Source organism: Microtus ochrogaster, chromosome 1 (genome assembly GCF_000317375.1).
Source record: "Microtus ochrogaster isolate Prairie Vole_2 chromosome 1, MicOch1.0, whole genome shotgun sequence".
Classification (NCBI taxonomy): domain Eukaryota; kingdom Metazoa; phylum Chordata; class Mammalia; order Rodentia; family Cricetidae; genus Microtus; species Microtus ochrogaster.
Window position 1 is genome coordinate 83,076,056 of NC_022009.1, and position 12,769 is coordinate 83,088,824.

Below are 12,769 nucleotides of genomic sequence, written 5' to 3' on the forward strand. Positions count from 1 at the left end.
TGAGTTCAGGTGCCTGTGGAGGCCAGAATAGAGTGTTAGAGCCTGGAGCTTGAATTCCATGCATTTTTAGTGACACGGGTGAATCAAACTTGGCTCCTCTGCAAACACTAAGCCACCTCTAGGCCAACACAATAACTCCTGGCATGATAACAACCCTTGAACTCACTGAGACTACAGTACAAATGATTAGCAGATACTCAAACCAAGGATGAACATACTTTACAAACTTTCTTAAGAGGCAACAAAACCTCAGATTTCCAGAAGTCATGAGTTTCCTTGGCACCTGGGTCAGTGTACAAATAAGATTCCACTTACCTATTGTTCAGTGCTCCTCCAAGGTCACAGTCACAAGGTCGACATCCATCCAAATCGTTACTTAAGCCCCAGTGTTGTGGCTACAGAACAAAAGATCAAACATGTAAAGATGGGTTCCTTTGACTGTACAAGAGACTCAGCAAAGAACAAGCTCCAGCATGCTTGGTTATTCCAAGCATTGCTTTCAACCATGAAAACAGACAGAGGGTAGAAATATTCTTAGTTAACCCCCCTCCACACACACACACACTCATCTTTGAGTCATTTGAGGGAAAGTGCTGTCCTGCTCTGAGCAAGCAGTACAGAGATCAGTTTTCTTCATGCAAATGGCTCTGGCAGTAAGAACAGTTATGGAAAGTATTCGGCATGTCTTTACATTTCCTTCAGTTCAGTCTGTCACAAGACCCACAAGGAAAGGCTTTAGGATTTGTGTTCATGGACACAGCAGGAAAAAAGGAGAGCTTCTTCTCTAATAAAAAGAAAGGCAAATGCCAGGTCTCTTCATACAGAGATCTGATGTGGGATTCCCCTCTGTATGCTGTGAATACCATTGGTTAATAAAGAGTCTGGCTTAGTCTCATAGGGTAGAACAGAGCTAGGTGGGGAAAACTAAACTGAATGCTGGGAAAAAGAAGGGCAGAGTCAAGAAGAAGCCGTGGAGCCGCTGCCAGCGACAGACACGCTGAAACCTTGCAGGTAGGCCACGGACCTCATGGTAAAATAGAAAATAATGGAGATGGGTTAATTCTAGATGTAAGAGCTAGCTAGCAATAGAGTTAAGTAATTCGTCAAGCAGTGATTAGTAGAGTTTTTAATAGAGTAATTAATAGAGTTTCTGTGCGGTTATTTCAGGAGTCTGGGCAGCCAGGAAATGAACAAGTGGCCTCCTTACAACAGAGATTCCCCTGTATCTCAAAAGCAAACAGAGGTTCATCTGCTCAGATGTACTAATTTAAATCAGACTTCAAGACATTTATTAACCATCTCAGGATTGTACACAAGCACACACACTTAGGGGTTGCAAATGCATGTATGTATGGGGCAAGTGGATCCTCTAAGCAAAACTAAATAAAAACAGCATTAAAATGCCACAGAAGCTATAAGATAATCTATGTTAACTACCCTCATAATCTTCTACTCAGGGCTAGAGCTGGGGTTCATTATTAAAGCCCAATATGTGCAAAATAGAGGGTTCAATGCCCAGCACCCACTTCCCCCCAAAATACTATTCCACTGAACTGCTATTGGTGTACTTCCTCCAGATTTTCTCAGTCTTGATGAAATTTTTTCCTACATGAAGTCTCTGTGTTATTCTGGTTTGTTTGTTAGTATAACAACACAAACATTTCCTTGCATTAGTGTCATTTTCCACAGGAACTGATATCACTTTGTATGGAAATCCCCAAGTTCATGTACCTACTTTCCCACTGTTGATTCCAAGTCTTCTGCCATAATTAATAAGGACAGAATGAATCTTGAGAGGGATACACCTTTGTCCAATTCTCTGAGGATCTCACTGGGAGCCTCGGGAGTAAGTTTACTAGGTTAGGAATATGTACATTTTTACTAGCTCCTGAGACATTTCTCTGAAACGCTTTTTACAGTATGAGTCAACCTGCATTTCTGCTAGCAACTAACAAGTCTTAGCTCATCATGTCCTCACTCGCAATTAGCACTGCCACTTTTAAAAACTGTTCACTTGTCTTCATAAGCGTTATTTGTGGTGCTTTGTCAAATAACTCACTCTGAATCCTCATTTTGACTTTTCTCATTGGTCTCTTAGCATTAACTTGTATGGATGATGGTAAAATTCATAACAGGAGACACATTCCTTATTTTCCAGGTACACACATACCATACAAGGACATGGGTGGCAGGTTGAGAGGACTGTGGGTTCAAAGCCAGCCTTGAGTATATACTGAGACTCTACCTCAAAAACAAAACAACCATGCCATATTCACTAACTTCTTATCGAGAGATCAAGGTTTACTTACCAGACACTGGTCACAGCGCCGTCCTGTCACCAGTCGCTTACAGTAGCAGTACCCAGCCTCAGAATCACAAGGATTCCCTCCAGGAATTGTCCCCAGAGGATTGCAAGCACATGCTTTATTAGAGACAAAATGAAGCAAAGAAACACAAACCAAGTGAGTCCAAAGCTATTGTTTAGTTTTACAATTTCAGTGTAAAATGGAACTATATCCCTGGAGAATGCCCCAAAACAAACTTACATTTACAACCAAATGGGTCTTCAGCGCTTAAGTCATAGAAGCCTTCTTTACAAACGTCACAGCGCTCTCCTTCCACATGCAATTTGCACCGACACTGACCAGCAATGAGACCCACAGAAAAATCAGTGTAACTGTCACAGATTCCTCCATTTTCAGAACCAGCTGGGTCACAGGTACATGCTGAGAAGAACAACTCCAAGTTAAAGGCATCAGGAATTAAGTAAGCACATATATTTTCTTCCACCCTCCAAATCCAGCCAAAGAGAACTTAAGAAGGTTTGATTAGCGTAAATGCTTCTCCCCGTATCCTAGACAGCAACTGATTAGCAATGCTGGCTACGCTGCTCAGAGTCTGAGCTCCAAGAGGAGGATATTGACAACAATTATTCTGCATGAAAAATGATTAAAACAAATAAACAAAACAGGCCCTATAAATGACATTTCCCAACGTACGTTCACAAAGACTGGGGTCTCGGATGTCCCTCTCGGGGTGCTGGTAGTAGAATGGTTTGCACTGTTCACAGTTGCGTCCCATGGTGTTGTGCTGACAGTCATCACACACTCCCCCGCTGACATTCCCAGTGGCCAGGAACACCGCCATGTCAAAGTGACATGAGCTGGAATGTTCGTTGCAGTTGCATTCTGTATGACAAGACCAATGTCAAGAACAAAACTTTTTTTTTTTTTTTTGAGCCTGTCTTGGAACTAGCTCTTGTAGACGAAGCTGGCCTCAAACTCACAGAGATCTGCCTTCCTCTGCCTCCCAGGTGCAGGGATTAAGAGCATGTGCCACCACTGCCTGGCAAGAACAAAACTTTTAAATCTGTTTACCCATGGAAGATGGAGGTAACAGGAAGGAAGTTTAACAAAGTGGGGACTGAGTTTGAGTAGAACAGCAATCAGTGAGAAGGTCATGAAAAAGAATCCTGGTGGAAACCACAAATCAGGTTAGCAACTTTAAGATTGCTAGGCCAGGTCGTGGTGACAAACACCTTTAATCCTAGCACTGTGGTGGCAGAGGCAGGAGGATCTCTGAGTTTGAGATCAACCTAGTTGATTTACTTGGCTGTTTTCTCAGTGAGATCAACACAGGAGAAGGGTGCTGTTCCACTGAAGGTACCTTTGGCACCACCCTACTAGGTAGAATTGATTGCAGTACTTTCTACTATTCTGAAGGACATGCTGGACAATGTATTCCTAGGAAATCTTTTTGGGCTTCATATTTGAAGAATATGGCAGGAGGTGTGGGGGATGACAGTGGTAGACATGGTGCAGCCTGTAATTCTAGCACATGGGCAGTCCATCAACAAGGCAGACTTCTTTGATTACTGTGAAAACAACTTAAAGGAGGAAGGCTTTACTTTGGCTCATAGTTTTGGGGGTTATACTCTACAGCTGGCTCATTCTGGTGCTGCTGGCTCTGTGATATGGCGGAAAGGCATGGAATAGCAGAGCTGCTCACTTCAAGACAGTCAGGAAGCAGAACAAACCAGACAAGGTTGGGAGCAAGAAACATCATCAGAGGCATACCTCTGAGACCTACCTCCTTCTCCAGGACCTAACCTAGTAAACCTAGGTTCAGCAAGGAATGTATCAAGGGACTGATCCACTGATCAACTTAGTGGCCTGGGAACCCAATTACTTTTCAACAGTGCCACCAACTGGGCACCAAGCACTCAACACATGATCCTTCGGGGGACACCTCAAACCCACACCAGAAATATACAATATTTGCCTTTCATTTGTCTTGTTATCCTCTTGTCTTAAAAGCAGATGCAATGTCATGGACACCATTGCTGTTTTCCCAGGTCAATGTCAGACATACTAATTATTGTTAATTTAACTCAATGCATACATATTATTGCTCCGGAACACTCACAGTCAGGAGAATGGCCCTATCTTCCTCCCCTCTGCAAACGCATTCATTGTAGAAGTGGATCCCAACTGCCCTTCCCACTGACACTTACTTTTGCAGGCATTGCTGTTTCGACCTTCAGCAGGTCTCCACGGCAAATCATGGTAGAAATCCATGCACAGCTCACAGTTCAAGCCTTTGGTGTTATGCCTGCACATGCAGTGTCCATGAACCTGGGAAGTTACAAACCAGGAGAAGCAAAGTCAGAAACACACAATCGGCCACACCTTTTCCACAGTCGGCAGAAGATAGAATCTTTCACACACACCTCTAGCTCCTACCAGTGAGGGCTTCTTTTATTTTCTTTCCTCAACTAAGCAATTTCTATCCATGTAAGATAATAGCAATTATCCTTGTTTCTGGAATAGTTTCTATGGTACAATAGACAGTGAACTGAATATCTACGCAAAGGATTCAGATGAGAAAAATTAACAATGTAAGAAATTTTTTTAAGGGACTGCAGGCAACTGAAGAATGCTTACAGCAGGATAAATGGTCTTCCTCAGGGAAGAACATACCAACTGGTTATCCAATACCAAATGATTATCCCTGAAAACACACATATAAGTAAATTAAAGACTGAATAGGTTGTATTTATGTATTCAGGGATATGTACATATATATGTATGTATGTCTTATGTATGTCTGCATACATACACACGTTCATATATATAACAACAATTAATGGAAAAAAAAGCCACAAGTTTAAAAGAGAGCAAGGAGGTGTGTGTGTGTGTGTGTGTGTGTGTGTGTGTGTGTGTATGATGGTTTGAGAGGAAGGAAAGGGATGAAGAAAATGATGTGATGTAATTATAATGTAAATTATTTTTAAGTAATTATTTACGAATTAAAATAACAGCAACAAAATTAACCTAGAGTCTGTGAGATGGTTTGGTGGGTAAAGGCCTTTGCTACCAAACCTGAATACCTAAATACCTAAATTTTATCCCCAGTATTCACATGGATAGAGAAACTGACTTCCTCAAGTTGTGCCTGACCTCCATATGAACTCAGTGGGTCATGAGTGAGGGGACACACATACACACTAAATAAAATGCAACGTATTTTCAAACTAGTTATCTAAGAATAATTTCTTTAAAGCTACTGTAATAGAAACCTATAAAAATGAGTGTAGAATGCCATATGCACTTGTCTCCAAGAACCGGATCTGACCACTGTGCATTTTACATTGTGCCAGGTGACAATTTCCTCCCTTTAAACAAAGCACTTAATTTTTCTTAACAATAAAAAAAAAACCATTTTCAACCATTTACCATGTTTTCTTTCAAGCAAGAAAATAAAACTATCAGAAAGACACAAATTAATTTTTCTAAAAGATTCAGGATGTACTACTGAATGTCATTTTACGCCAAGGCATTCTTAAGACCCTTGTAGCCTGCAAAGGATAAATAGATCCTTTCTACCAAACAGGTATAAGCCCTTTGCCGTAACCCTGATGTCTACTGCCTGGAATTTGGGAACAGGACAGACAGGTCTCTCCTCTCTGTTTTGACAGAGTGCAGTTAGGTAGAGATTAAACTCCTCTCGTTCCCAGGGCTTGCACTGAACTGAAAAGCAGTGGGCCAGTTCACATCACAAGACACTCAGCGCCTGAATATGCATATTCTGAGGCCACGAGAATGACTGGACATAAAGTCACAAAGATTTCTGTGCTGCAAAGCGAAGTCTGTCTTGAATTCTCAGAAAGATGTACTGATTAGAAGCATATCCCTGCCTTCGGGCTGTTAAAAAGCTAACTTGTTTACTCATGAAGACTTCCAACTGGAGTAAAGGGAAGGTAGAGGTTTTAGAAGGGCAGAGCACGCAGATTCTGCACCCTTTGTACAAAGACTAACTAGTTTTAAAGAGACAGAGAGAAAATAAGCAACATATGCCTGTCGTCAAGGGAGGGCCAGAGACTATGGGAGGTGCCTGGGATAGATCTCTCAAGGACAGCAGAGTCTCCATGTGGTATTAAACTCCTAAGGGTTTGAAGAATTTTTTGGGAAACCACTTAAGTGGATTAAAGTACAATACTCCAGCCTAACTGCTGTAGTTTGCTGCTGTCTTGGGAGAGAAAAAGGGTTTATTTGGCTAACACTTCCAAGTCACAAGTCACAGTCTATTATCACTGAAGGAACCTGGTGGCAGTAACTGAAGCAGAATCCTTGGAAGAATGCTGCTTGATCCCGTATGGCTCATTCAACTTGTTTCACCACCATAGTGAGCTGGGCCCTCCCACATCAATCACTGAGCAAGAAAATGCCCCACATATTTCTACAGGTCAGTCTGATGGAGGCAGTTTCTCAATTGTTCATTCTTTCCAGGGTTTGTCTGTGTCAACCAGACAAAAACTAACCAGCATATTAACCATTTGCCAAAGAAATGAAATCTAAAATTCCAAGTATTTGGTTTGCAAACACAATATAAAGTTGGCAAAGAAAGGAAAGTTAAAGGAGAGGACAAAGAGAAAGTATCACTTGCTCTCTGAGAGGTATCTCTGGTTGGTCCTGGGTTATAATTGCCAGTCGCTCTGAGCTGAGGCCACCTTGTTCTTACCAGCATAAAGCCTGGAGGCTTGTGGTTTCTTAATCTTCTTAATGGAGAAAACTATCTGGGTTGTTATTTACACAATTTTTTAATCCTTGGTAACTAAAATACTTCAGCAACAGCCTAAAGCAATAGATTTCAAAAGCCAATTAAGGGTCTATGAAACTAGTAGTTTTTGCTCACATTCTCATAACCTAAGCAACTCTCCAAGACAGGGAATCAGTAATCAGCCACTAATGTGACTCAAAAATCAAAGTCCATTTTGGGAATTTAAAACTGCTAAAAAATGTGACAGACTTAAAGACAGGTTTTGCCTTTCAGATCACCTGAACAAGCATCCACAGAACACTCACCATTCCTTCCACCTCTTCATCAATTCCATCCACAGGGGCACATTCGCTGGCATGGCCATAGCAGAAGCAGTTCCCACGAACCACCATATCATAAACAGCATAATAGTATTTCTCTCTGATTTCCATTCTAGAGTCCAAAAGATTATCTCCCAAAGTGTGCAGTTTCACAAACTTTATTCTCAAGTTGGTGATTTTTAATAGATCTACAAAGGTCACCAAGATGAAAGGTCTCATCAGACAGATAAGCATGCTGTGGCAATTCTACATCATTTCTCTTTAGTGACAGACTGGGCAGATGACAGCAGTCTAAGTAAGCTTGACTCCTCCTGAATGAATGAGATGATGGCGTAACCCTTACCATAGTTAATACAGTGCAATAGCCTCCGATTAGTAAGAATGTCATGTCAGTTACAGTCTTGGAGTTCCAAACCCACTGTCACTTAACCTAAAAATACTGCAATGTCCCTGGTTCCCATAGCCACTGCTGTCAGAGTCAGTAATTCCTTTCAGGTAGAAATGGGTTTATCCTGGGTGCCAATTGTAACTACAATAGGAACAGATATGTATTTGTTTTTGAATGAGAAAACACTATCTGAAATTTACTGCCTCGTAAATCCAAGTAATAAGACTAGAGAAAACTCCCTCTCTAGGGGAATAATGTCTCAACCAAGCTTTTCTTAAACTAGTATTTTGAAACTTATATATGTGCACTGTATTTCTATTACCCTCCCTTTCCTTCCTCCAACTCCTCCATAGTCCCCTCAACTCCCTCACAAATTTATGACCTCTTTCAATCAAGTTTTAAGCAACATTGTAGTCTACATTTTTTTGAAAAACATTTTTATATTTTTTTTAATTCAGTATTGTGACATGAGGACAAAGGGGTTTAGTTCTAGGTGGTCAGGCAAATTGTTTTTCCTACACAAAAGTTTCTTATAAATCAACTTATCTTCTTTTATCTTTCCTCTTTCTTCCTGGGTCTATAAGCCTAAGCTTATTCCAGAAGCTGGGCTGTCAGGGACATTCTATCTGACTAGATAGACCAAGGGCCAGTCAACCTGTTACTCAGGTGGCTTTCCTGAATGGCCAAAGAGACCAAATGCAATTTTAAATAGTTATAACACATGCATAGCTTACAGTGAAGACAGAAATAGCTGAGGCTGGAAAGAGAAAGTCCATGCATTAAACTTAGGCTCTTTGTAAAAATTAAATACAAAACAGAGAACTCACAATCTTGCGCTGAATGGCAACATCTGCAAAATGCTCATGCACACAGTGAGCACTATTGACAAGAGGCCAGAAAACAAACATGAAGGGCAGCTGGACTATTTAGAAACCCTCGAACTTCATTAGAATCCTTCAGAAGAGCAAACAGCCCCCCACTCTCTCCTGCCATATGGAGGAACAATAGAGCCTCGAGCTGCCTGCATTTCTAAGAGGAACATCACTTTGAAGGGAGTCTTCAAGATCTCAATGATAGAAAGAAAGTCTGTTCCCTTGATTACTATAAATCAAAGGCACAAACAGTTAACATGGGTACTTCCTAGAAATAGGTCCAGATGCCACTGGACAACAAGTGTAGTCAAGAGAACTGAGTCATAAATTTAATACGTTCTTCAAGTCCCATACACTTAACCTGCAAAGCAGAACGTAAGTATTTCTAGGGACTCCAGAGCTGTTTGTCATGACCAGATGTTGAGACCTATAACAATAGCCTCATGACTTGCTCAGAGATTGCATGGATATGTCATTAAATACTTGTTTTACAATAGAATGAATGAGTAAACTACACTCCCAAAACAGTCTGGAACACATGTCAAATTAAGTTAAGTTGAAAAGCAGACTTTTCTGTCAACATCCCCTGGATATCTTCTACTCTATTCTCATGTTGTAAGCTTGGAAGTGCATGAAACTTTGGTTATAAAGAGGGCCGTGCAAAGACCAACAAGAACAGTTACTTGGCTGATTGTAACCTCATAGCAAGGCAGAATAAGGGAGGAGGGTATCTCCCTCTTTTACTCTGACAGGGATGAGCTCTATGCAAGACAAACTGCTGTTGCTCGCAATAAGGTTAACATCACTACCAGCAGCAGCTTCAATCATCTGAAAACTTTCTTCCTCTCTGGCTCTGGGCTGGTCACTTATATACGACTCATTTTCTCTCAAACAACCCTCAGGTTGGTATTTCTATTTCCACTCAAAGATGGGAAAGGTAAAGTTTTAAGTATGTTACCAGATCATGTTGCTACAATATGATAGAATGGTATGGAAGCCGATGAGTTTAATTATTGAACATCAATATGCAGTCCTGTAATATAAACAACTGTTAAACAGTGGCAAGAGCTCTGAACTAAGAATTATATCATATGAACTCAAGATCCACCTGCCATTTCACTGCCCCATCACCTTATGCTTGTTATCCAACTCTGCACTTGGGTCATTCATCTATCAAAAGGCTATACAATCCTCACCTTACTACATATACTGGCCACGACTGGAATTTCTGATATTTCTCAGTGTTCTTACTTCCTATTGCTTATGGATAAGAGCCATTGCCAAGAGTTTTAGCAGAGCACAGGCCACATAGGCAGACAAATTTCCCAGTTTCTTTTGTGCTCTAGCTACAAAACTAATTATAGCAATGAGCAAATGTGATATGCACAACATCCATGTCTTATCTTTGTACTTGACTTCTAGAGTGAGGAAACAGTGATAGTATTCTAATTCTGCTGGTGTGGAGAATCCTAGGGAAAGAGATAGTCTTATAGCTATGATTACCAGATTTAGCAAATAATAAAGGATACTCAGTTAAATTCGAATATTGGATGGGACACATTCGTACCAACTACAAATGTTACACGTGATCTTGAAAAAGAACTTGTTATTTAACAGTCACTTAAATTTAACCGGGTATCATCTTGCATTTTTATATAGTAAAACTAATTGTGGCAACTGAGCTGTATTTTTTAGAGAATCCCTCCAGTGCTAGAGAGATTGCTCCGTGGTTAAAAACACTGGCTACTCTTTCAGAGGACTTGGGCTTGATTTCCAGCAAGTATGGTTGGCTCACAATTGTCTGTAACTCTACTTCACAGGGGATCTGACATCCTCTTTTGCCCCCCTAAAGCACCAGGAATGAACATGGTGCACATACATGCAGGCAAAACACCCATACGCATAAAATTAAAATGTAAAATCACTCCCGCTAGTTTCATACTTACAAAAGAAACACCTGTTTTATTTGAGCAACTGTATTTGGAGGAGGTTTACTATAGCAACTCAATTTATACTCTAATACGCTGAGCAACAAAAAGTATAAGGTGGCATGGTCAGTATTCTGCTGACATAATCAAAATGTGTTCCCTATCAGTGAAGACTGATTACTGTTAATTTGAAGAGCTTCTGAAGACTATAAAAAAGGAAGAAAATGTAGGTGAATTTAGGACTGGGCATCAGTATATTGGTAGCAGGACACTGGGAAGGAAGATACTTGTTCCATGATGACTGTTTCCCACGTAAGCATTTATTTGAAAACAAGCTTACTCTGTATCCTTGGGCTATAAGGATCTTCTATCTTAAAAGCAGGGTCTAAAGCACGAAATATCACCTAAAAAATAGATAAGAGGGTTAGTATTTTTGCAATGATCAAAAAGTAGACTAGCAAGTAGAATTAAAACAAAGAGACATACAAACCTCTCCTTCTGTTGAGGGCTCAATATCAGAATATCGAGAGTCACAGATGATGTCATCCACTTTCTTCATGGGGCCAGTCGAAATGCCTGGGAATGAGCTCTCACAGTCATAGGCGAAGTATCTGTACACACCCCAAGTCTTCCCAAAGTCAGAAGACCGCTCTATCAGCATAGCAGCTGGACGGAATGTCTGAAACGCAGGAGAAAAGTCTCGTTTGGTGCTTTTGATTGCTGATCTGTCCTTTTCAAAAATGTCACGCATTGTGTGCCAAAAGTCCAACTTCATGTGGTTGGTATATCAGACTTAGCTCACTTTTGAACACTACACACTATTCTGTGGAGGGTGTTCTTGCAAGGAAACACTTCTCCCACCCTAGTAGATCAACAAGCTGCTTCTCTTTGGAAGCTGATTATAAACAGGCCTTTGTAGCTAGCATATTTTGGTATATTTAGCCACTGTTCCCATGACAGAACTGAATTTGAATGCTTGCTCTTTCACTTCTTCATTTAATCATTCAATAGATGTAATGAATGCCATCCATATGCTGCACAGTCTAATAAGAAATACATATGACCATAAAATATCATAGTGCAATATGTCAAACACCACAGTACAGTCAAGAAAACAAGCAGAATTATTCACAATAGCCAGAGTGGCAACATCCCAAGTGCCTATAAACTGGTAAAGGAAGAACAAAATGTGATAACACAATAGAATATAATTCAGCTGCAAAAGGAGGGGAACGCCATACTCACTGTAACACAGATGGACCTTGAAGGCACTGTGCTAAGTGAAATAAGCTATGCAAAATCTCAACTATTATGATTCCATTTATGTGAAATACCTAGGGTAATAAATGGAGGCAGAAACGAGGTCCCAGGAAAGAGCAGGACAATGAGGGACTAGTGCTCTGTGACTAGTTAGAGGCCCTATCTGCGGTGACGACAAAGTCCTGGAAATTGACAACAGTATGACATCTTGAATATGTCTAACATCATTGGGTTATACATGTAAAAATGGGAAAATCTGTTATGCATACTTTACCACAAAAGGAAACATTTTTAAATAATAGAAAAATTAGAGACCATTCACAGAAAAGATAATGTCAAATTGGGATCTCAAGGGTTGGATTTCTTCAATAAATGAAGATTATACTTAGAAAAACAACTCTGATAGCATTGTCATTAAACATGGAAGATGAAAAGATGCAGAGAAACCAAAGAAAGGTGAAGGCTGTTAACTCCACAGTTATAACATGGACAGAGAGATATAAAGTCAACTATTCTGTATAACTAATGACAGTATAATGTATCTAATTACATTTGGTCAATTAGACTGTAGTGAAAAAGGAGACAGGAAAGAAACACAAGGCCCTAAGGCATGGGTGGCTGTGTTGAAAATTATATGAACGCTCCTTTGGGGCCAGATACATGGGCACGGTGCTCAGTTTTACAAACAGAATTTGGAAGTTACTGCACTCACTTAATACTTGAATCTCTCCAACAAAGTGAATGGATGGTAAGGGAAAACAGGTCAGTACTCTAGAAAAGTGCCTAAGAGGCCGAGCACAGGAGTTCTGTGTGCTCATGGGTGAAAAGCGGGTGCCAGAGGAATAGGAAAAAAAAACCAAATACTCAGAACAGGTTGAAGATTTCAGGAGGGTGTGAGGAAAAAGTTCAAGTGGAAGTAGGAGAGAAAGCAGACAGAACTCT

General features: G+C 40.5%; 1 protein-coding gene across 1 annotated transcript in view; it reads right to left on the minus strand.

Annotated features, from left to right (window-relative positions):
- Window positions 1–12,769, minus strand: part of Lamb1 (laminin subunit beta 1) — a 66,196-nt gene that overhangs the window by 42,221 nt on the left and 11,206 nt on the right. Inside the window, exons 5-12 of the mRNA XM_005343881.2 lie at window positions 11,058–11,246; window positions 10,908–10,971; window positions 7,365–7,567; window positions 4,514–4,634; window positions 3,000–3,188; window positions 2,547–2,726; window positions 2,310–2,422; window positions 316–395 (exon numbers count right to left, since the gene is read on the minus strand). Of these exons, the coding sequence (XP_005343938.1) occupies window positions 316–395; window positions 2,310–2,422; window positions 2,547–2,726; window positions 3,000–3,188; window positions 4,514–4,634; window positions 7,365–7,567; window positions 10,908–10,971; window positions 11,058–11,246 (1,139 nt within the window). The remainder of the gene's footprint in view (window positions 1–315; window positions 396–2,309; window positions 2,423–2,546; window positions 2,727–2,999; window positions 3,189–4,513; window positions 4,635–7,364; window positions 7,568–10,907; window positions 10,972–11,057; window positions 11,247–12,769) is intronic.